At 43.2% G+C, this 25,867-nt stretch overlaps 1 protein-coding gene across 1 annotated transcript; it reads left to right on the forward strand.

Moving 5' to 3' along the window:
- Window positions 1–169: 169 nt before the first annotated feature.
- mtnr1aa (melatonin receptor 1A a) lies at window positions 170–24,199 on the forward strand. The gene is made up of 2 exons (XM_062477360.1): window positions 170–559; window positions 22,519–24,199. The coding sequence occupies exons 1-2, from the start codon at window positions 379–381 to the stop codon at window positions 23,385–23,387; spliced, it is 1,050 nt and encodes a 349-aa protein (XP_062333344.1). The 5' UTR covers window positions 170–378; the 3' UTR covers window positions 23,388–24,199.
- The last annotated feature ends 1,668 nt before the right edge of the window (window positions 24,200–25,867 follow it).

The following is a 25,867-nucleotide window of genomic DNA, read 5'->3' on the forward strand; positions in this document are numbered from 1 at the left end:
GTGCGCCATCTAAGAGATATGAGCGAAACGTTGTCCCTTTCGAAACACATTTTATCCACTAAGTGGCAGCATTTCGCCTAAAATTGCGCACTCTTCACTGTAATCACATGTTGGAAAGGTTTAAATTTACCACTGCATGTCACATACCAGCAATTTGATGGGGGAACACTCAGGCATAAAAGTGTGGACTGACATACGATCAGTCATACGGAGAGTGAAAAGGGAAAGTTATTTGTGGGAGCCGGGAAGTCTGTTAACAACATGGAGAGGAGGAAACAGACATGAAAGATTACGGCGTCTCTGTCTCCAAATTGTAGACTACATGGAACGTGCGGCACGTTTATTTCGCTAATTGAGAAAGTTGTGTGAAAATATAAAATGGTTATAAATGAGTCTCATCTGAACAGTTCTTCAGACCTCAATGAGCACGTCCTAAATCGCCCCCCTTGGGTCACTACAACTTTGGGGTGTTTCCTGATATTTACTATCGTGGTTGATATTTTGGGCAACCTTTTGGTGATATTCTCCGTTTACCGAAACAAGAAGCTGAGAAACGCAGGTGAGTCACGCAACTGACGATATAGCAAGAGCTATTCTACTGGCGTTTATTGTGCACTATAGTTTGTTTTGGGGAGATTGGACTGTTAAATATTAAACAGACTGACCAAAAATAGCGCGTTTAGTATGAAGCTCGTGGGTATATTTTGAACAAAGCCTTTTGCTATTTTATAATTTGCTTGCCTACATCAAATGTTTTCGTGACTATCAACAATGATTAGCAATAGCCAAAAAGCAATAGCCAAATCTGCGTCTTCCCTAGAACAATTCAATTTGAATGCATGAGTATTTCTGGGCTTTGACTGGATGTCGATTTGATTCCGTAATGTTTAATTATTGCAGATGTATGTCGTCCAAATGTTATTGTAAGTTACTGGGAATACGGTGCAATTCATGGATACTGTACATTCTGAATGTGCACCATGCACAATTTGATACTAGGCTATGTTAAGAAAAACCCTTTTCAATTACGGTGCCTCTCAGATGAGACGCAACCAATTGGCTCAACCCGTTGGAACTTTCTGCCAAAGATAGGCTACTCATTTGATCTTGGAATTACACATGACGTGTTCATACTCAAAAAGAAGATGTAGATAGTTTTTTTTCAGTAAATTAATCAAGTAGCCAAATGGAGAGTTTTTTACAAAACTGTATTGAAATTTGTCAAACAAATTGAGAGAATGTGCGCAACGCAGCGACTCGGTTTTCTAAATGAAAGTAAATAGGCTAATCGAGTAAATCATTGATTTTACATGAAATGGTTGGAGATCTCCAAATCCCAATTTGATTTAGACTGACGCGTTGCTCTGTTAACCAAAATATGTGACTGTGAGTTTTCACCAGAACTCTGTGTATATTTCTTTAACGCTACGCTAGATATTATTTCACTGGTACATTACGCACACCAACTGCAATTGCCATAACCTGTAATTAGACTAGCTATTGGCTTCAATACATATTTCAGGACATTTATACATAAAGCCCCCTGTCCTGATATGGGAAAATATGATTGTCATATGACTTGCCGTTTATCTCTCTTGTTTCATCCCTCCATCTGATAAAAAGCACTACACAGAATTGCGCAATAGGTCTTCCTGGATTTAGGTCTTTTAATAGTTCATACAGATAACTGTTACATAAATAGCATTCTGCTTTGGAGGAGCAATGGAACTGGAACGTGATCCTCCAGACCGGTCCCAGTTTCTGTAGTTCAGCACAAACCTGAGTTCAATCTAGGAAGTCTCTGAGTTACATTCTAGATGCTTAGGTGTTGTGTTTTTGTGTAATAGCTATGCTGGCATGAGAAGGTGGACTCATTCATCCGTCACAATCATCTTAGGTGATTTTCTCGGAAATGACGTCAAATTAATGTTAAAGCTCTTCTCTCTCAAATGAAACTGACCTGCATATTCGATCGGATTACAACATGCTCCACAAAATCACCCTGTGTCACAGCATTGACTAACTATATTTTAATATTCTAGAGTGTGGAAGTATTAAGCTGGCAGATGTTTTAGGGGAAATGTTTGTAGGAAAACATGATCCATAATCTCCCTTTAACCATCTACACAGATCCAATCTGGTTTTCAGATCTCAGAGTCCGTATCAGGGTTGAATGAGGAACTGTCAGTGCACCAGCCCTAGGCAGAGTGGGATAGACTGTCATACTGTTGGCTGGTGAGCAGAAAAACAGTGTGTATCTGGTAGTGTTTCACCAAAGCGAAGATGAATATCAACAACCCATGACGTTCTCTTTGGGTTTTCGACTAGCTGGAGTGCAGGCAATCTTCCAGCCTAGTTACCAAAGATGGTGCTTGCCCTTGCAACTTCAGACGGCCTGTACCATTTTCTTTTCTGCTCATGCAAATAAAAAAGGCGTTGGTAAATTGTTGGCCCCTCTGTGGCAACATGATAGTTCACTTTATATACCTGGCGGTAATTGTGGTCGTATCAACTGGAGTGGAACTGTCAATGTGTAAAACACCTGCATAGTGCCCAATGCCCAAGTGTTTACACTAAGGACTTGTAGCTGACTACATCTGGAGCGGTTCGCAACCGAATGCGAAGCGGCTGGGATGGGAATCAGCACCTCCAAATCTGAGGCCATGGTTATCGACCGGAAAAGGGTGGAGTGCAACCTCAGGGTCGGGGAGGAGATCTTGTCCCAAGCGGAGGAGTTCAAGTATCTCGGGGTCTTGTTCATGAGTGAGGGAAGGATGGAGCGTGAGATCGACAGGCGGATCGGTGCGGAATCCGCAGTGATGCGGGCTCTGCATCGGTCCGTCGTGGTGAAGAAGGAGCTGAGTCGAAAGGCGAAGCTCTCTATTTACCAGTCGATCTACGTTCCTACCCTCACCTATGGTCACGAACTGTGGGTAGTGACCGAAAGAACGAGATCGCGAATACAAGCGGCCGAAATGAGTTTTCTCCGCAGGGTGTCCGGGCTCTCCCTTAGAGATAGGGTGAGAAGCTCGGTCATCCGGGAGGGGCTCAGAGTAGAACCGCTGCTCCTCCGCGTCGAGAGGGGCCAGTTGAGGTGGCTCGGGCATCTGATAAGGATGCCTCCTGGACGCCTCCCTGGTGAGGTGTTCTGGGCACTTCCCACTGGGAAGAGGCCCCGGGGAAGACCCAGGACACGCTGGAGGGACTATGTCTCTCGGCTGGCCTGGGAACACCTCGGGGTCCCCCAGGAAGAGCTGGTGGAAGTGGCCGGGGAGAGGGAAGTCTGGGCCTCCCTGCTTAGGTTGCTGCCCCCGCGACCCCACCCCCGGACAAGCGGCAGATGATGGATGGATGGATACATCTGATTGGGTGCAGAAAGTTTCTCTGTTGTGGGCCGGCAGGGAGCTAAATTGTTAAAAGGTCTTAAGTAGTTGAACTCTCTACCAGCTCATTGAATGCCCCTGCTTGAGGTGTGTGTGTTTTGGGGGGAAAGGGGGGGGGGGGTGCATTTGTGTGTTTGCCTGTTTGGACTTTGTGTGTAGATGCAGATGGGGCTTATGGGGCTTCAAATTAGCAAGCAACGTTAAACTCCAGTCTGATTTGCTATTGCTTGCTTTGTGTATCCCTTCTAAACCTGAATCATTCATAGTATGTAATGAGTGGCATTAAGCACTGTTTTGGATTGTGTACATAGTTTTCTGTTTAAGTCTCTGAGCTACCGTACTTACATGTGCCATAACAACCTATTTGTTCTGAGAAAACCCATCACGAGTGTTGGCTGGACATCATCGTTTTGAGTAAGGGTATGGTTTACAGTATACTGTACGGTTAACCTATTGTAGTGTATGTGTGTACAGCTGAAATGGTCCAATATCAAGTCAATATTGTACTTAAGTATTTTCCAGCCCAGTGTCTTGGCTCAGGGCGTCATGTCATCTGGCCGCTGTGGGAAAGTTTTGGATGCTCTCTTTGTCGAGACAGTCATTATTTTCCCATCCCTTGTTTTACATGTTTGGCAATGTGCCTGCTGTGCGTTGTCTCTGCTAAGCGTAGCATTCCCTCCACATTCACTATGGCATGCAGCAGCAGTTGTGATTGCTTTGGGTCTTAATACATATTTTGCAGCATTAAATGACACATTAAAGGACATTTGTGTGCATCTCCTGTTTTGAAGAAAAACTCCTCAGGCCTATTCCTTGTTTTTGTTAAGGATACTTTTAATGGAACTTGTAAACAGACAACCTATCTGTGCAAGGTAGAGAAAAACAGACCCATTTAATTGCTATGACTCCTCTGAGTCTTGAAACATTTGCTTCTAGAAGGATGATGTCTATTGCACCGACTAAAGAGGAACTCTAGATTCATCACTCTCCAGCCATGGGCTGTTATACAGCTGAGGCAAACTGCTACTTGGCCGAAGGAACAAGCTCTTGTGTGTTGATACTGGGCCAGAACTAAAATGTGTAGCCATGGAATAGTCCCGGAGAGGGAGTTCAGACTCCACTCCATAGGGAGGCTGTGTTTTCCTGTGCTAGATTAACGGTTGCCCAATGAACAACTATCAATTTTGGTCGAAACTAGTATCAGAACACTTTATAAAGTTTATAAAGTGCAATTTAAAGCATGTTTGAATCATGTTTAACACTTATTTTGCAATACCTTCCAAACACTTATAAAAAGCACTTACAAGACAGCCTTTACCCAGGAAGTCTGTGTGACATGAAACCAGACACGGTGTGTGTCCAAGGAGGAGTGTTGTGCATTTCCCATTGAATTTTGGCTTCATAGGAACCTGGCTGTCTCCTTGGGGGGCTTTCTTTGTCATGCCTAAGAACCTGTCTTTGCCCCTCCTGGTAGGATGTGATTGGCTGAGCCTGCAGGGGGTCTGAATGCGAGGAGTGTGCCACACATGAGGTGTCCAGCACCAGCGTGACATCGAACAAGCTTGTTATGTCTGAACTTTCCCCTGGGAATATAAGTCAAACTTTAGACCGCTCTCCTGCCAGGGCATAATTTACTGTTACTAGTTGAGCACACTTCAACACTTATGAACTGTCAAAAAGTAAAGTTTATTACAGGTCATGTATACTCTATCCACAAAGAAAACCTTGAGCACAAACAAACCAGTGTGTTGCCTAGAACCATATTGTAACATGGATTGTGGCTTGTCATATAATTTGAAATGGAACTAATGGGAGTCAGGTGGCTGAGCGGTTAGGGAATTGGGCTAGTAATCTGAAGGTTTCCAGTTCGATTCCCGGCCGTGCCAAATGACGCTGGGTCCTTGGGCAAGGAGAGAGAGAGAGAGAGAGAGAGACTGCAGTTCAAAACCTGTTTCTTCTGTTATTGTTTGACCCAGTTGTGCAAAAGTCGGAAATAACCATCTGTATGTTTAGGGCTGAAGCCAAACTTACTGAGTGACTTTTATCCACTCTAAATGGGCCGGATGTATATATCCAACTTCCTCTTCAGTCACAAAGGGATCATGAAAAGTGGAAGACGCATGACGCTGCACACCATGTTATGCATTCTCCACTTTAGTACAGGGGGCACGCTCACTGGCCTTGTCGGATTGCAGAATACTAGTACCTCTAGGAGTATCAGGACTGTAACTACTGTAATTCAGTTCTTTTTTTTATGTTAGTATTGTCTCGTGTGGCAATCACTTCCCTGTGGGGTCATATCTGTGTCTTCTTGGGCTGTAAACAAGATAGTCCTTGTTCTTTATCTACAGCTCACAAGGAATATGGTTTTTAGAACTAGCTATTCTTGTTTTCTCCACTGTTGTCATGATGATAGCAGGACTATGTTTGTCTCGGTGTGTGTGCATGTGGGCCAGGTTATGTCTGATGTTATTGATTTGTCTCTTGGTACCTTTGTCTTCCTTGATTCTCTGTTCTGCTATCTATTGCCATTGCTAAAACAATTATTGAAGATCTGGTCCAAACTGCTTATTAGTACTGAAACACTGTGGGCATGTCCTTGATTTAAAGAAATGTTGACCGTAATATGGAGGTGTAACATCAAAAAGTTTTAGCTCACAAAATTGAAAGGCGCACACATATATAATTTCTGCACTTTTGAAAATCAGGTTTTGTACATGCAATTTTTTTCTGCGCTTTGAAAACCGTGTTAAAGAAGAAACAAATCTTTATTCCATGCTTACATCCAGTTTTACACTTGCAAATCTTTATGACCCTAATTTATCTTCATAATACTGACACACAGGCAGGCGTTGAATATTAGCAACAGACACAGGTCCTGGATAGAGTTCAATAGAGGTCAAACTTACATTTCCAGCCCAGGAGTAGATTAAATCAGTACTCCCCATGGTGTCCCTCACACCCACTTACCCAAATACGTGACTGTTGTTCTTTAATGGAAGCAGTTTTGTGAAAAACCCTGACACTCTATTTTACCCAGAAGGCCACTGGGGCTGCGCGGGGTGTCATCACGCTTCTTCAACCTTCTTTAAACATTCCAGATAAGAATATATGATTAACCTGGCTCGGCCTCATTTAATGTTCCACTTTCACTTTCCCTTAGCTTCAACTTTAGTGTGAGAACACACACACACAAACTCACAGGCACAATACAATTTGTACATAATACTGAATATGTAAAGAAACAGGACCATTATACAACCTTAAAAAATATGCTGAGGCAGAGCACTGTAGGCAGATGTCTTGTGGAACATGGGGGTCCAAGACTGTTTCTCCACCTTCTTTGCTTTCTACATGATACAGGGAAAGATCCAACTCTACCTTTCTATCTCTGTCTGTCTTTGTCTGTCTGTCTCTCTTTCTGTGTCTTTCTGTCTCTCTTTCTGTGTCTGTCTGTCTCTCTCTCTGTCTGTCTCTCTTTCTGTTTCTGTCTCTGTCTCTCTCTCTGTCTGTCTCTCTCTCTGTCTCTCTCTGTCTCTGTCTGTCTGTCTGTCTGTCTGTCTCTCTCTCTCTCTGTCTGTCTCTCTCTGTCTCTCTCTGTCTCTGTCAGTCTGTCTCTCTTTCTCTTCCTCCCACTCCTTGTTGTCAGCTTCATTTTCTAATTCATTCACTCTTACCTTCGCCCCATGTAGAGCCTCTCCTCTCTCTCTTCCCTCTATCTCTGTCTTGATTGTTATACTGTTTACTTTTTCATTTGACCTCCTAGACGTCATACTCCATGACACCCACTGTCTGTTCGCATCACTATAGTCAAAGCCCTCTCCCACCACTCACCAAGAACATTATGTCATCAGACCACATACCTTCAGAGTAATTCTGCCAATATTGCTTTACATCAAGTGGTCTCCATAAAAACACGAGAGCACGCCTGCATCTAACACAGTCAGCGGGGTGGCAAGGGAGAGGAAATGGTGGACATATTGTGTCTTCTGCTTGTACTTTTATTCATGATTTCTTTTAGCTTTAAAGTCGTGCTTTTAATGATGAACAGCCTGGCGAGCTCAATTTAGCAGAAACGAGCATCTGCTCTTTTGCTTGCGCCCCGTCTGTGTGTGTGTGTGTGTGTGTGCACAGACGTGAGGGCAGAAGCATACTGCAAAAAGGCATACTTCGGAACACTCATACACACTCTCTAACACACACACTCTCTAACACACACATTCACCTACATTCCTCTGAAGTCCGTTACTAAACATGATATAACATTTAAAGTGTTATACAACAAAGACCTCCTCTTTGTCTGATTAGAGCCAGTGATACATGGGTAACAAGACCTAATGATCATCCCAGTGGAACCACACATTCACACTGTTAGAATGTTAGCCTAGCCTAGCTAGAGAACTAAACCTGAATTTAGCATTTCAGGCATTACAGTTTGAAAAACAGCATAGCTGGAAATTTAGGGATTCCCCTGCAATGGTTCTCATTCCACCGCCCCCCCCCCCCCCCCGATATTGAGGTGAGTCATTTGAGGTGGGACCGACCTCTAGGGAATATTATGATTGCTGAAGTGGGGCTTCAGTGAGCTCTCTAACCATGAGGTTATTCATTGTGTTGGTGTGTAAAAACCCCTACACACCAATTGGTGAAATCTCTGCCATCTCAATCAACCTCTCATACACAGACAACAACAACCTTATCAGGGCTGTCCCTTGTTCATTTGTGTAAAAAACTTTTTTTTATCATGAAATAGACTTTCTAGACGTGCTAGTTCTGAAGTATCAAGTAGCGGTGTGTGCGTGTCTGTAGGTGGTTTGGAGAAGGGGGTAAGGAGGGAGGGGGAGGGGGGAGGAGGGAGGGGGGGAGAAGGAAAGAAACGAGCATGATAGGAAGTCGGAGGGAAAGCACATGGATGACCTCCGGAGGTGAAAGAGACATGAGTGTTGTCTTTGTGCAGCGACTCAAACAATGAATCCCTGCCAAACTAAATCTGAAAAGGAAAACAAAATTTGTAATGTTGAAGGCACCTCTTATTTCTTTTGGTCTCCTGCCTTAGCTGGGTTGGAAACATGTTGAATTAAACACAACAACAAACATGTATTTAAAGAGAGGTGTGATTTGTTAAAAGCCTCAAAAGAAAGAAAATCACTAATACTAATATATTAACTATGATTTTCCAGGACACCTTTTACAGAACTAATGATGGTCTATACCAGGGGTACTCATTTAGAAACCCAAAAGGCCCACTCACCAAATTTCCATTCAGTCCAGTGTCCGGAACAGTGAGGTTTACTTTTCTGGCCCTTAAGAGTTCTGGGAGTAATTTTGTTCAAAGTGTCCATACTTTGTGTCATAGTGACGTTTCACATTACCACTTTTGACAAGGGCAACTGTCTCATTGCAGATTAAACACATCGGTGTTGTGCTCCCACCTGCAGCACAAATGCGTACTTGTCAGTCCACTCTGTCTGAAATGTGTGATTTTCGGAATCAACTTTTTGCCTTTTGACGGGTTTAGAGCACGCCATGATTTGAGGAAGAAAAAGGTACCGTTAGCAAATCGATTAGCCTGCGTTGTTGCGAATGACACGCACAACCTGCGTGACCCTGTCAAAGAAAATTCTAGCGGCACTGTGTAGATTTGAATATAGTCAAAAATGGCGGTTTCAATACAATTTATTTAGTTTGTACAACTTAAGAATGAACAGAGTACTCTGTGATCAGTCATGACCGAAGGACATGCTACAGGTCGTTCGGTATAGTGATGGAGAACAACCATAAAGCCCTGCCTTATATAAACTTAGAACAAAGGATCTCTAGATGTTTAATCAATCAATATAGCGGTCTCTGTGATTGACCAGCACTACTCAGTGACAGTTTGACTCCACACCAAGTGTCCCACAGTTCTTTGATGTCACAGCTCCCTCTCTAAATGAGGATAGTAACGACACCTTTAATGAAACACAAACAGAACACAGGACACAATCTCCTTGGCCATAAGGTCAGCTCCCTTTAGGCCACGGGAACTCAAGAATCCCCCAACCTTTATGCCTCTGGCTTCTTAGTTAGGCATCAAAAATACCTTAAGCAAATCTACTAAACCCATCCTACAGAGCATGCATCCTACATTCACTGTCTATAACAAAGAAACTTATAGATCACTGCTTATAAAACACATACATTGTAACTATATTCCTATAAGTCCTAAAATTCCACAACAACCTACAGAGGTTGCGGCCAACGTTGAGTGAGTGAGTTGTCATATGGTGATTACAGTTATTACAGCTCCTGATTGGACATTTGGATTGGACACGGAGGATAGAAACCACTAGCCTGGCTCTGCCCTACTACATACTTCCGCTCAATTTGGATTTTGCTTGTGTACTAGGTCTGGGACTTCAGTGCATCAGTCGGTTTTCAGAAAAAAAAAATTTGTAGGTCCAATCAGCGAACAGAGGGAGTGGCTGAGAACGATGACATTGATGTTGTGCACTAGTTTGAGTTGTAGTTCAGTAATGGCGGCGGAGAAAGATGCGAGCGAAGCTATTCTGCGGTTGTGGTAACGCTGCCGAATATCCAAAAGTTAAAGCCGGAGCAAGAACAATCCTTGCTGAGTTTTGTTGGTGGTCATGATGTTTTGTCCCTCCTCCCCACGGGGTTCGGGAAAAGTTTGATTTTCCAGATACGGCAGCTAGCTCCGTGGTGAAGGAGCTGGCTAAGGCGAACGCTAGCGATTGGTTATGGAAGATCAGAATGGCTCTGGGCAGATCCAATAGTTTGAAACTTCAACAGAGTACCCGCCTTCAAGGAAGTTAACGCTTGTCAATGGAGCGATCCCAGACCCTCTGTACAAATGAAATGTACGAGGGTCTGGTTAGGACCAGGCTAAGAAATCACATCTAGTAGAAACAAAATGTAGGCTATAGCGCAAAATCTCACACCAATGAAAACTCGCTTGGATCATGACTAAATTAGAATGTTGATTTTGCTTTCGGTCCTAATTGTATTGCGTCCTGATCTTGACCAGAGTCCACCTATTGAGTAGCCTACCCCGGTCTATACTGTCCTTCAAGCATCACTTACCCACAACTGGGAAGGCTGCTTAGTTTTTTTAAAGAATACACTTTATTGATTGTATTGATGGCTTGCATTGACCTGGGAAGACTTGTAAATATCAATTGTGAACAGTGTTGGGAACATTACCGTAAATTAGTAATTAGTTACAGTTACTAGTTACTTATTTCAGAAGTAACTGCAATACTTTACTAGTTACTGCATAGAAAAGTAATTAGTTACAAGGGAAAGTAACGTTTGCGTTACTTTTAATTCTTGCTTCTATTATCAAATTTTTACGATTAGCTTTGTAGAAGCGTGTTGTTTTACTAGGTGCTTGTGAAGATTATAATTACTATTCTTCGCAGTGGATAAAGTTCTCGCACCTGCACACAAACTACAACTAACCAGTATATTTCTTTCCTTGATCTGGACAAGGGAAAAATAATGTCGATATTTCCATGACAAAAAGCTTGTGTGAGCTAGTCTAAAATGCGGATTGATTCATTCATACACTGCATCGCCGTAAACTTGTTTAAGTTAGATTAAAAACAGGAAATTGGGGAATTCATGCAAGAAAAAAGTAACGAGTAACAAGCCCATTTAAATTTCAGTAATGTAACTGCGTTATTTAATTGAAAAAAGTAATTAGTTACATTACTAGTTACCGCCAACATTTTTGCATCAAAAGCGATGTTCACTCTGGTTCAAACCACAGTCGTAGCTTTGGCATCCATCAGCCAGCACTGCTTCCCCATTGAAAGCCATCAGAGGGGTCAGTGGTCACTGTGAGGTTTTGAGGCCACGCAGTATGCAACTCTAATGAGCCGTAAAGAAGCTTTGTGCGATTAATGTCAAAATGAATCCAGTTTCATAGACCTCCAGTCAAGCCCACATTCTCTGTCTGGCCTGCGGCCACCTCCTACCCCCATCCAAGAGAGAAAGCTATTTGGGCACCTTCCAAAAGCTATAGGAAATAATGTGCTTGATAGAAAGAAAAAAATTATAATAATGTTTGCGACCCATAACCACCCCCAAGTCCACAAGTCTCTGGCCCCAAATCCCTCTGAAAATTTGGAAGTATTATGTACGGCTGCCATGTTGACAGAACGCTAACAGAACCATATTTGTGTGATCATTATCGTCCCGGTATGTTAGGGGAGAGATAACACCCCAACATGCAAGCCTCTGAGCAGTGTTCACAGTGTGGTGTGTGTGTGCGATATCTCTTCAACTGCAGGTTGTTTCTTCAGAGATCCCTCACCTCAGCTGCTCCGACACGGATCACAGATATTATAACCTGTCGGAAACGCCGGGGCTCCCAATTTGAGCGGGCAGCGCTGTGCCGGTGCTCTGTATGAAATGAATCAAACTGAGCAGCGTCGCTGTGGTTAACTTGTGAAATGCCCCACTTTTCTTCTATGACCGAGACAGAGAAAAGATGGAGGAAAGAAGAACAGAGGGAGGGAATAGAGAAGGAGAAAGAAAAACCAAGTGAAAAAGAAATTGTGTTTGAGATAAGATAAAACGCAAATTCCCATTCATCACACACTCTTTTAGAGAGGGAGTGCGTGTTTGAGGCCATACTTTGCCCTAAACTGACCGGGTGGATAGGGAAATCCAGAGACAACAGAGAAAATGGAGAACAAGTTAAATGATTTTTTAAAAGTAGCGCATTCCCCACAGTGGTCTCTGTCTGTGAAACAGCATCATCGTTATCTGTGGTTGTGCTTGCACAGGGTGGGGTGGGGTGGGCTAGCTGGATATGAAGTGCGAACATCATGCCCTCTTTAGAACTGCTGAAAAGCAGCCGTACAGGGGCTGTGTTTCACCAGCTTGCATGACACGGTATGTCAGCACACGCACTGGACATGCAGGGAGAGGATTCATATGTTGGAGCTGGCTGAACAGCAAGGCAGCAAGAAAATGGTGACATTGTCATACTGTAGGTCACCGACCCATATGACAATATGTGTTGGTGTGTGTGTTTGTCGGTCTAGGTCTGCATGTGTGGATGTGTGTGTATAATTGCATTTGTTCAGTCTTGTGTGTGTGTGTGTGTGGCTTATTTAGTGTGTTTTGGTGCTGACTCGTTGGCCTGTCAAGGAAGTTATTAGAGAGAACGTCTGAGTGGATGGCTGGAGGCAGGCAGGCAGGCAGTGAGGATCTAGTCACTGTTGTGGAAAATGGGATTCATTTTAATGATGGATAGACGATACTACTGGGTTTTTTAATACAGAAATTAATGAATATGTGATGGATTTCTCCAAATTAAAGATAAGGTTGGTATTGGCACGACTTTCCTGTTGAGCTGTTGCATAAATTGCAAACTGTTGGGTATACTGGTTTAAGCACTGACACCCATGCAAGTCTGTTAGCTATCCCACACATTCATGTGACAGGATTAAACAACATTAACTTTATAGTTAGAAGAACAGACTAGAAGGCCATGAGTGAGTGGATGTTTACAAACTGAAAATATGAGATTTTCATGTGTATTAATTTTAAGGAGCTCAAATGGGGTTAGTCAACAGGGTCAGATCAACAGCTTAATGAAGATAGGAGCCATCTGAATAACAACTCATGCTAACCAATCAAATTCAAAAGGCCAAACAGATACTAACTCTTGTTAGGGAAGCATATTTTTCTGTCTGATAACATTAAGCAATTGCTGTGGGTCTCATAGTGAATTGGTCAAGCAGTGCTTCAAAATAGAAACATATAATTAAGGACATTGATACAAGATATACATTGATATAATATGGTCTATGAGTCTATATAATTTGGTTAAGGTTCAGGTATTGAAGATAGTTGATACTGCAGTAAGATAAGGTAATTTACTGAGGCAGTGGAATTGTTGGGTGAGAAATTTGAGTCTAAAAAGCTTTCTATCATATGGGTCAAATTTGAGGCTCAATAATGACTTTGGCTGATGCAAATATTTCTTATATTTCCCCATTGATTAAAAGTCTGCAAAGTGTGAACCCATCAGTTTTGGGGTATTGGAATATTTTTACAGTGTCATATTAGGAGCCTACCCAAAACAAACTCTCCCGGCTGTAATGGACTCCCTATCAAACACTCCAATATTATCAATCTTCTCCTGACTAAACAGAGCCTGATCTGTTTTAATTAGTGACTCCCTCCATTCCTTCCCAACCTGCTTCTGACAGCGGTTTGCAAACCAAGCTCATGTCTTTGTTGGGTTTTTAGGGCACCAGTATAACTGTGTATCATTTGAAAAAGAGCACAAGGAGCTTTTTATGAAACAGTTCCTTTTTTGGAGAAACTAAGAAAAAAGATAGGACCAATATACTCTCAGAAAATGCTAAGATGATCAGCTGTCTTGGTAATGGCTAATTGTATACAAAGAACCCAGTCCCCCACATTTACACAGACACACACACACCCACACACACACTGTAATTGGTTTATTTGAAGGATGGGGTCACAAAAAGAGAACAAAGGTAATCTTGCTGCTTCCGTTTCCTTAACGGAAGAACACTGAACACTTAACTAATTCAGTTTTTTCAAATTTCCTAATGAGCCAGAAGTCGGAAGCCTAATGGGATTAGACTGTGTTGCCCTGATGAGGTAACGGAAGAGATGAGTTAGCCAGAGAGGTTTGGTTAGCCATGCATCGATCCCACCACAATTGCGGACGTTCCCAATCGAGCTCTCCTTGTGACCTTTCAATACTTTGTGTGAGGATACATACAATGCTCCTCTGTGCATACACTGAATGCAGTGTTCTCAGTGTGCTTGCGTAACAGACCTGGGTATTGGGTCCTATCTCACCGTGTTTATTCCCCCTGGACTTGTGGCTGTGATTTGATATCATGAAGACCCACAAATCCGGCATGAGAACACACCAGGTCTATAATTCCCATCTCTCCTCTTTCCTGGTAACTAAACACAAAATAACCACACTACTCACTACCATAATCTGTTTTGAACACACTTAAGATGGTCAGCTGTCATTGACCATGGTATCAAGCACTTTACAGCACTCAAATGATGTTAATACTGGATACACAATCAGTTAAGTCTCCGATAAAAATGGTCCCTGTCATTGGAGAATGTTGACATGCTGTCTGAACAGGCCTTTAGTCTCCACCTCCCAGGTCCAGCCAAGTCCAGAAGTAGGCAGGCAGGCGAGTGCAGGGAAAAGGCGCTTCATGGTGCTGCGTGGCTTAGTGCCCCGGCTTAGTGCCCGGCTGAAGGGTGGAACCCTGCCGGGTTCCACCCTTCAGCCTTCCTGTACGAATCAAGCCCAAGCACACTTACTTGACCAACTGAGTCCAAAACACCTGGGAGAGGGAGAGCAGAGGAGGGGTAAGGGAGAGAGGAGGATGGGGGAGGGAGGAGCTTGGAAGAGGGGGCATCACCGGCCTCATTTCATTACTGTAAGTTCCTATTGCGTCAATCTCAGGCAGAAGGACCTGCGATTCATTCTCCGTAGAATGTAAATGGTGTAACTATCCCTTAATGATGAAATTAGGTTAGGCACCACACCTGCCATTCTTCTCCCCAGAGCCCTGTCCCTCATTAGAGCAGACGACCCTTGGGGTTGGGTTGGGGTCTAATATAATCGCTTTGAACTTGTGATCTTATTAATGATCCCGTTCTAATAAAATGCTAAATTCATCAGCACACAAGCAGCAGGTATGTCGTGTTTGAGACAGTTGTGATATAATTTTTCCAGTAAAATGCCCTAGTTAAACATTTGCTGCCATGTTGGGATTGAGGATTGGGTACCAAATCCATGCTGGTGATGTGTTTCAGTGTGGCTTGGCTGGGTACATAGGTTTACCATATTCCCTACGCTCTGTAGTGGGCAGCCGAGCCGAGCAACTCTTGGAAACAGCTGAGGTAGGCTTTAGTGCTGCCCGCGGCCATGACAGCTGGTTCACCTAACCCATAACCCCTCGCGGGCAATAAGTACAGTAGCCCTGCCTCCTCCCCCGTCACTGTGACAGAAGATTGTCAAACCACGTCATGCACAAAATATGTAACTGTACTAGAGATGTCAACATTGACGTCAGAAACCTCTTATTTGTCTAATTATCAACTTTCTGTGGTGACTACACTCCCCCACCTCCGCAACCCCCATTTAAAGTGCATTTTACCAAAGGTTGAACTCTAAAGGTAGGGTCGTGGTTAAAGTAGTGGAAGAAATTTCTCTTGGCACACAATCAACAACCTATAGGACACGGTGACTACTGTTGCTATTCTACAGTTGTTGTTTCTTTTTGCTACCGGCATCGGCTTAACAAATGAGGGACGTGTGATTGGTGGTGACAGCATGACAGCGGACGAGTTGTCCAGGGAGGGCGAGGATCCAGAGACCTGTCAGCTCGCCTCTCGCCACCAGCTGCAAGGGCCTGCACTGACAAGGAGTGTGACACCACCCTTGGTGTTTTGTCATCTCTGCTTCCTGGGGAGAGACAGTAAGCGTGGCGGACAGGTAATGTTCACAGTGCGTGAGCCTCATGGCCACGACCAGGTTATTGGTGTTGGGGGTGGGAAGGAAGGAGGGGTCCCCAAGGAAGTGGTTTTCCAAACTGAGAATGAGCGCTTGATGGGAAGGGGGGTAGGTTGTGTCCGGTTGAACACTGTCAGTGTGGTTAAATCTAATATTGGCAGGATGCCTTCAGGATGCTACATAGGGCCCTGCTGTGTTAATTAAGAACCATTAGCAAACTTCGCTGTAAATTTTTTTTGGAAAATAGAGGTGCTTCGGGTTTGTTAAAGCTCCCAGTTGAGTTCTCTATATACTCTTTGGTGATGCCAGCAGGGTCTGGTTATGCCACAGTATACCTCATCTAGGTCCCGGGGACCTAGATGAACGTTTGCTATGGACATGACAATAAAAATAACCTCCAGTGATTTGTAAGTGACCTTGCAAGTAGTTTGTGACGATTAGCACCTAAAGTACTATCAGAACAACAACCCCAGGGCTGTCTTCTGTCTGAACGGAAACAGAGTGCACCCTGACCTGACTGGTCATCCTCCAAGGCATATTGTTCCAAAGGTAAACGTTTCGTTTTTTCTTTCAGAGAAAATAAACGTGTTCTCTTGTCACGCCACAAGATGGATACTGTAGTGCACTCTTTGCTGTGTAACCACCTTGAAATACTTCTGCTGTGTGAATCTATTCTGGAATAGCTGTGTGTGTTGCCTTTCCCCTCTCTACTTGCGTTTTCCTTTCTCAGCGACCTATTAACTGTGGACAGTGACTGTGTACCATGGAGACCTCTGTGGATGCACGGTAGCTCTTGTGAATTGTTCTCTACTCCCGGCTTACTATTTTGTTATCTAAGCATGTTTGTTTTGTGTTTTTGTAGTAGCGTTTTGTTACTGAAACGAGCGGAATTAATTAGTTGAACGCCAGGTGTTGTGATAGTGTGACACAGAAACCGAGTCATGGATTAGGGTGAAATGAATCCCCGCGGGTCATACATGTACGGTACATCTATATGTGTGCAGCCACATGCTGTGTGGGAATCTTGAGTCCTTAATGCTGGGAAATAATGGCTGGGTCAAGCTGCCAATCCCTGCTTTCCTGCTTACATTACTGAGCAGAAAAAATCAAACCAGACCAATTCCAGTTCCCTAGCTCATTCACTGTTTCATTCTTCATTCTCTCACCATCTGGCTCAGGATGTTGTCTCTTCCAGCACAGTTACTGATGGCCATTGTTGGAAGCTAAATCCTGCGTTTTCAAAGGCAAATGTGTTTATATTCCCGTATATGCACATATGGTGGATATACACCCCAGAAGTTGATATGACGTGAGTGAGGGGGTGGAAGAGATTGAAGATACAAGAAGCTGTCATCTTCGCCTGTCACTGGCCTCATTCATAAACACAATATCCGCAAATATAGTCTTGACAACAGAGTTTATTGTACATTGTTTCAACAACAGAGTTTTCTTAATCTCTGTTCTGTTGTCTCTTTCTATCACCCGCACTCACATGAAAGCCAATATATATTTCCAGTAGCTGTGGGCAAGTTCAGGACCACAGTGTCCTGTTTCTGATGGTGCTGCTTGCCGTGTCCCATGTTTGTTAACAGAGACACACCAGTGTGTTTACAACAAGCTGTCACTGGGCTGCTGAAGAGACAGTGAGCCATGGTAATCCGATTTTTCGCCGCAGTGACAACAGTGGAGGGATATTTTGGCTCAATTCCTCTAGCTATTGCTAAATGCCCACCCGCCCCTCTGATTATTCAACAGTGACTCATTCCAGTGTGTGACCCCATCCTCCACTTCCACCACACTTCAGCCTTGAATCTGACAAAAACATGCCATTAACATTGCATTTGGGATGACGTCTTTCATTTATGCCAAGAGGTGCTGAAAGATGGAGCCATAACTGAGAAATTACAATTCATGAGTGCCAGATATGCAAGCAATTACAGCCTAATTATCATCCATGTCTTTGTTAAAAAATGACATACATCTTGACATATTAATGTATTCATAGTCCAAAGGTGCTTGCCCATACATTAACATATATCAGTAAAAAGGTCACATGCAGTATTTTGCCATGGGTAACCTTTCTCCCTATACTCCTGCACATTGACCTTGGCAACCAGGCTTTGACCCTGGGCGCTGGAGTACGTACCTCAATAGTTCAGTGCAGCGGGAGGATACAGCTACTTGAAGCTGACGTGATCAGACTTGCGCTTACTTACTGACCTTCAAAATGGTCCTTTTACTTCCTGCTTCAAGTAGCATACATACAGTACGCAACACACAAGATGAGCAATGGCATGAAGCATGACATTTAAGGATGCTTGTAAGGGCTGTGTATCTACATGTGTGTTAGTTACAGGCTGTTTGCAGCCAGATCGGTAACCAATTGTTTGTGTCTGTTGTGCATGCCCCAGGGAACACTACAGATGCCCAGAGAGGTTTGATTAGAACCTAAATCCGAGCAGATTTCAGTGGAAAAAGTGAGGTATTAAGAGATGGAATGTCATAGGGGAAGAGTGACTCGATACTGGGGCTGTATCTCTCCCTAAGCCAAATGAAACCTTCATGGGATCTGTCAAACACAGACCTAGCCTAGCACCGGTGACAGAACTGAAGGAGAGAGGAACCTACTGCCACCCCCCCGCCCGCCCCCTTCCCTGGGTGATGTTTTTTCTCATATTAGTTTTTTCTCATATTAGTTTTTTCCCAGTTTTCAGCCATAGAAGTGTAAACAAGACGTACTATGCTGTTGCCATAGCAGTTTAGAGGGATATAGACTGAGCAGTCTGCACTTCCCTCCCCCTACCCGACTGAGGAGGGGATCCCCGGCCTCCTGGCTCCATACATTGACTCTCAACGTCGACTCTCTTCTCTTCAGCCACCTGACCCGCTTCCCCCAACCCAATGCCTCTTTCTCCAAGTATCGTCAGGATTTAGAAATGAGGGCAGGTGAAACTAATCCCATAGTAAGAAGAGTAGGGAGTCAGGTGGCTGAGCGGTGAGGGAATCGGGCTAGTAATCCGAAGGTTGCCAGTTCGATTCCCGGTCATGCCAACTGACGTTGTGTCCTTGGGCAAGGCACTTCACCCTACTTGCCTCGGGGGAATGTCCCTGTACTTACTGTAAGTCGCTCTGGATAAGAGCGTCTGCTAAATGACTAAATGTAAATGTAAGAGTGTGTGTGGTTGGGAGTGTCCGGATGACAGATCTAAGAAACAAGAGCATAATTAATAAGCCTAAAGGTCGTCCGCAGTGGGAGAATGTCTGGTATGCGAGCAGCAGGTCGACACACACACACACACAGAGTGTGAGAGAGAGAGAGAGAGAGAGAGAGAGGGAGAGAGGGAGAGAGAGGGAGGGGCTGTTTTCAAGGCGCCGGGCAATCCTGGGTTTTGATGTTTTGAGTTGCTGGTGGTGCTGACAAAACTGCCCTAGTCGCCTGGGAAATGAGCTGATCCTGCTAGGCCCTCACCTGAGGAGCAGCGCTGCATACCACAAGGTCAAAGCATCGCTGGTAGGACGTGGGGAGAGACGATGCGAGGGAGTTGACTTGCATTCAACATGACAGCTGCTTGTCTCTGTCAGGAGACCGCTTTGTCAGAGAAACAAGACATTGTCGTTTCACCTGAGATAAGCCTGTCAGATCTATTGTTCTCTCGTTTAGACTGGACATTCCTGTGACACGGGGATGACAAGTGTAAAATGTAAAATGCCCAGAATAATGCATGCTTTCCTCTCTCCCCCCTCCCGAATACAAACTCAAAGGAGCTTGCTGAAAGCAACAAAAAAAAAAACTGATAAGGTTCCTGGATAAATAAACCGCGGTAGACTCACTGAAGTGTGTGAATTACCGAGTGCCAGAGGCACAAGTTTGGCCCTCTTTTGACACCTCTCAATAAATAAAATGGGTTCCTCCAACAGCCATAAAGTAAATCAGTCATTGCAGTGGAATTGATTGCTACCTTATAATCATTATACTGGGCACACACGCTATGCAGAGTGCCTGGTCTGCATGGCAATTAGAACTATGCATTCATTAGACAGTCATTTTCTATGACTCTCATTATTCTCAGACGACAACAAGGGGGAGTACTGGCCTGGCACGCCTTCTCATCAGGGGAAAACAAACACGCTTGCTCACACTCTTTCTCCCACACGCTCGCTGTTCTTTCTCTCCTATCTCCTTTTCACCCGCATAGGGAGTCATTCACTCAGTCAACAACAGTTGAACAGGCACTTGCAAACTCAGAATCATTCCTTTTTCTCTGGCTTTCAGTCTAGTAGCCTTGAGGCTTAGAGTGGAAAATGCTTTTAGAAGAGAACCTTACATTAGGTTTACATTAGGTTTCAAAGAAGGTTTCACCTTCATTGAATCAATACCAGGAAGTACATTTACATTTAGTCATTTAGCAGACGCTCTTATCCAGAGCGACTTACAGTAAGTAACCAGACACAATGATCTTTTTTTTATAATTTTGTTTGGGTATTGGGTATTGGGTACTGTTTTTATTATCGATAATTTGTTGCTATTGAATAGCTCTCTATTCCCCTTCCTGTTCTTTTACAGTCCTCTCTGGGATTTTCTGCACAACTTGAAATCAGACATTCCTGAACACTAACCTCCTTGTTGGGTGTGCTCAAGCCTTCGGCGAGAGCACAACCTTTGTTCTCTCACATATATATTTATTATTATTATTTATTTTTGCCCCCCTAAATCTTTGTCAATATTTGGCCTACATAGACAACCTAGGTGTCAAAAGTTTTGTCTTGGTAGCGATTGAGTTGCTTGTATTTTTATTTACGTTCCGTTGCATGGTTTAGGCTGAAGTTAAGTTTTTGTGGCGAAAAGTGAAGCTAACGGTGGCTAATTTTCTAGCCACAGTCACTGACGTTACTAACGTCACTAACGTCACGAAAACACGCGTGACTACCTGTAGCAGAACATTCGTTTCGCATCTGTTAACTTGGGGGATAGCTAGGCTAACTATAGCTTTACTGCAAGGCAGCTGCAGAAACGCCACAAGCAAAGAGGCCAGGGTGATAACTATTTACTCATTTTACTTTGTGATGTGAAACACAATTGTGAAATGTACAATATTAGGTGATATTATTAACCTTTTAAGGAGTGAGTTCTAAATATTACCGACGCTTCCACCAGTTATTTTTCCAAAACGGAAGCTACCTAGCATAATACTCGTAGCAATGCTACTACCTGCTAGTGTTACTTGTTAGCCTCCTAATTGTAAATTTTGAAGCCATACTATAGCGTTTGTCATATAGTTTTTGTCTATCAGAAAATAGTTGGTTGGAATGTTCAGAATCACACGTGTGACGGTACTCTGTGGGGCCTGCTTTCGAACGATCACATATGTGTGACGCTACTCCTTAACGGGTTAAGGAAGTAGGCCCACATCTACTTTCGGAAACGGTAGTCTACTATTTCACTGAAGCATTAGCATGACATTAGCCTCTGTTGCCCGGGCAACACACACTACAGTGGTCTATGATGCATCTGTTTTCAATCGTTAAAATAAACATTTCTCACAAATACATTTTCGTTGTAGTATTTATTATGACATTACATTACAAGTAAACGATTTGTTGGTGAAATTATCATTACCTGTGGTTTCAAACCAGTGTTGCTCACTGCAACGCTGTAGCCTACGCGAGACACACTACAAAAACATCTACACAGCTGTAGGAAGTCAAACGGCGACAGAACATGTTCGGCACTCCCCTTACTTAAATCAAAAGTCTTTCAATAGGTGAAACTATCTGACTACTAACTTGAACTTCATTGCCACAGCCTAAACTTTGTCAATCTGTTCATGAAAATAATTAATTTCAGCCTAAACCGTACAACGGAACGTTAAATCGAATTCAACCAACGCAATCGCTACCAAGACGAACACAGCAGTAGTCTAGTACTGTACTGTACAGTAGTAGTAGAATTTACCGGGGCAGCTTCTCCACACAGGTCTATATCGCATTTTTCGTTGTTACTGACAATGATCGCTACCAGTGACCTTTTTATGAATGAGCGATTTTCCACTAAATAAATGTCAAGCTTATTTTGGGGGCATATTCAGTTAGCAGATGGTACTGTTTGAATCGCGATTCCATCTTCTACTGCCGGGTAACGTCGTAGAATAATCTTTAAAGGGGGTTCTTTATTCATGAATGAATGCAATGAGTAGGCTACATGCCTGAAAATATCACGAGAAGGGAAAAACTTAAAATGACGTTTAAGTCATAGAGATTAGGTCAATTTTTACATCGGTCTGCCAAATGTATTCGTTTTGATTCAACGATGAGGCTGCCTCTTGCAGGGGAAATGAGAAGACATCTATTTCATTCTACACTTCACTCGTATTTTCAGTTGTAAATGAGCAGCAAAAAAAAAAAAAATCCTTTAAATCTATTTAATCTTTATAAATAATAAGTATGCATTTTCATATAAAATATACAGAAATCAGTTGTAAAAATGTCATTCAAAAACGGCCCCCTGTGCAACTGACGCAAGCAAGCACACCCTACAATTTCCCCAGAAATTGTACCCTCTCTAGTTCTCATTCTCTCTCTTTCTCCCCCCACCTACAGGGAATATCTTTGTGGTGAGCCTTGCGGTTGCCGACCTGGTGGTGGCCATCTACCCGTACCCACTGGTACTCACCTCCATCTTTCACAATGGCTGGAACCTTGGTTATGTCCCCTGCCAGATCAGCGGTTTCATCATGGGCATCAGCGTCATCGGCTCCATCTTCAACATCACTGGGATTGCTATCAACCGCTACTGTTACATCTGCCACAGCCTCAAGTATGACAAGCTGTACAGCGATAAGAACTCTGTGTGCTACGTTCTGCTCATCTGGGTGCTGACTGTGGTGGCCATTGTGCCCAACCTGTTTGTGGGCTCACTCCAGTATGACCCGCGCATTTACTCCTGCACTTTTGAGCAGTCGGCGAGCTCAGCCTACACCATCGCGGTGGTCTTCTTCCACTTCATCCTGCCTATAATGATCGTCTCCTACTGCTACCTGAGAATCTGGATCCTTGTCATCCAGGTGAGACGGAGGGTGAAGCCGGACAACCGGCCCAAGCTGACGCCGCACGACGTCAGGAACTTCGTCACCATGTTCGTGGTGTTTGTGCTGTTCGCCGTATGCTGGGCGCCACTCAACTTTATTGGTCTGGCGGTGGCCATTAACCCTGAAGCGGTGGTGCCAATCATCCCTGAATGGCTTTTTGTGGCCAGCTACTTCATGGCTTACTTCAACAGCTGCCTTAATGCCATCGTGTATGGGGTGCTGAACCAGAACTTCAGGCGTGAGTACAAGCGCATCGTGGTGTCGGTGTGCACGGCACGCATCTTCTTCCAAGAAAGTTCTAACGATGCCGTAGAGAGGCTTAAAAGCAAGCCCTCGCCACTCATGACCAACAACAATCAGGTCAAAGTTGAGTCTGTGTGAAAGGAATGGGGGATTTTCTAGATGTTTCTATAACGACAATGACTGTGCAGGGACAGAATGATGTGAGATAGGCAAAAACAAAAAAAACAAGAAAAAATACATAGTTGTAAAAAATATCAGAACGAAGGGAAGTGTGTGAATAAAGAACAAACTACCAAAAAATTATTTCAAAGTTTCTGAACTGCGGGAAAACTGTGCTGTCTCATTCTCTATACAATCAAACCGAAGCAGGGGAAAATATCTTAGTATTTTACGCACTTCAGTTTTGTTTCTTTGGTACCCCAAAACATAACAATGCCCCCCCCCCCTTTGTTTTCAATGTTCACAGTGTTGATATCAATGAATCTATGTAAGATGTATTGTATTTATTTTTAATGAAAAACAGTATATGTTAGTATATCTATACAAACTATATTTCAGGTGCGTTTCGCCCGCAGTGATGGATTCAAAGTGGTGAACAAAGTGAAAACTAAATATATTGTGAAAAAGCCAGCAACCTTCCCCAGAGCGTGGTCATATACACAAAACAAAATAGTTTACGGATAAACTGTTTAGGAACAGTTGGGGAGATTGTGTGACATTGATGCTGTCCTTAGGTCCAAGCAATATGGTTGCTGCTGTTCTGCAAAACTGTTACTGTCAGTTGGTGCAATTATCATGTCTGTAAGTATGTGATCTTTACTCTCTTCTCTCTTTCTTGATCTTTTTTTTCTCTTTCTCCTCTCCAAATTCCCTGTGAGCTCCTTGTACTGTATGGATGGATCAGAAGAATCGTTCATATGCAAAATAAAATCTAATGTTGGTGGATTGTAGTGTTGTCATGCACTGTGTTCATCATGCAGAAAAACAAATACAAACAAACTCTCTGTGTGGATGCAGTTCAGTTATTCAGTTCAACGAGTTTCATCCTTTAATGAGTAGCCTAATCTTGAAATGTATAATAGCTGGCCTCCAGTGGTTGACTTGCCATTGAGACGGAATACACATCAGTTGCTAGAATAACAAACATGTCCATAAATGTCTTTGCATTGTCTTATTAGTACATGTACATGTGTGCAAAAGCACATATGAAATGCCTATGTAGTGTGTGTATTTAACTATATAAACGCTTTCTACATGTAGTACGCTATTCTTTACATTTAGTATTCAAGCCGTTTCTGTAAGTTATGTGTCTGTTTTGGGGCAGGGATGAATCAATGTGAAGCACTTATTGATACTCCTTGCCTGGCTTGTCTGTCTGCCTACAAAGTTATTTTTCATCCCAGGGTTTAGAGATTAACCGTGACAACAGTGCCACAAATCTACCCAGGTTATTCATGAGTTCATCTGAACCCTCACAATATCACCACAGGCTCAAAAACATCCTAACATGTTAATAGGGATTGTATATCTATGCATGTTTCCTAATGAGGGAGAGTAACTGGGTTAGTGGGACAGACCAAGGCTTTATAAAGGGCCACAGTGGATAAAGAGCAAGGGTAGGGGCTGGATTTAACAGCATTTCACATTCCCTTTCCTTACGTAATGGTTTCTGACTATTACCACTATATAAAAAAAAGGTTTTGTCCCAGAGAGATGTGTGTCTGTTTGTGTGATTGTGTGTTGTATTTGTGCAGTAGTAAAGTAGGGGAAACACATTGAGGCCAAGGAAATATCTGCCTTCTAACAGAATCATACAGTAATCTGATTTAGCTCAGAGATTTGTATCACTCCCACCCTGACACTAGGATTTTCAACATTGAAGGACACACACAAACACACAGAACCAAACAAACACACACATAGTGTGTTACCAGACTATTCAGAGTGATTCATCGCTGAATCCCATTACTAGTCAATTTAGTAGTAAGAACACTAAATGAAATTAAATGTGGACTTCACCTCAATATTCAAGTGCTGTAGGTCAAGGAGGCAAATGAATGCGATTGAAATGCTAGCATCTTCAATACATCCCATTAGTCCTGTTGGTCGACAGTCGGCATCAAAAAATGGTTCAAACCCTTTTAATAAGCCCTATTTTAAATGTTTTACTTCAAACTGACCTGGCTTACTGTATATTTTTGAAAATATTTGACATCAAAGGTAAATATTCCTCTTGCCGTGAACAGAATAGAAAAGTCTACAATATCAGAACAGACAACATTTAAACAGGCTTTGTTCAAGGCTTTTGTAAACAGGCCAAGTGGGCCCAGTGTTTCGGCCATTCGTCACATCCCCTGCTTTGTAAGCACCAAGTACATTAGCATCCGCTTGGGCATTAGGCCAAACTCAGCCAAGCGGGGTGTCGTCTAACCATTAGTGCATGCCTGTAGACAATAGTCCTTTGTTTCACCACAGGCGGAACATTTGCATAGATGGGAATGAAGAGGGAATCGTTGGCATAGTGGTAGTAGTTCCTGAACAATAGAACATTCTAGGCCTGGGTGGTTTTGGGATGGATCGCTATTGAGTCCAGCACAGTGTGCAAGGTGTTGGTATGC

This window comes from Osmerus eperlanus, chromosome 14 (genome assembly GCF_963692335.1).
Source record: "Osmerus eperlanus chromosome 14, fOsmEpe2.1, whole genome shotgun sequence".
Taxonomy (NCBI): Eukaryota; Metazoa; Chordata; class Actinopteri; order Osmeriformes; family Osmeridae; genus Osmerus; species Osmerus eperlanus.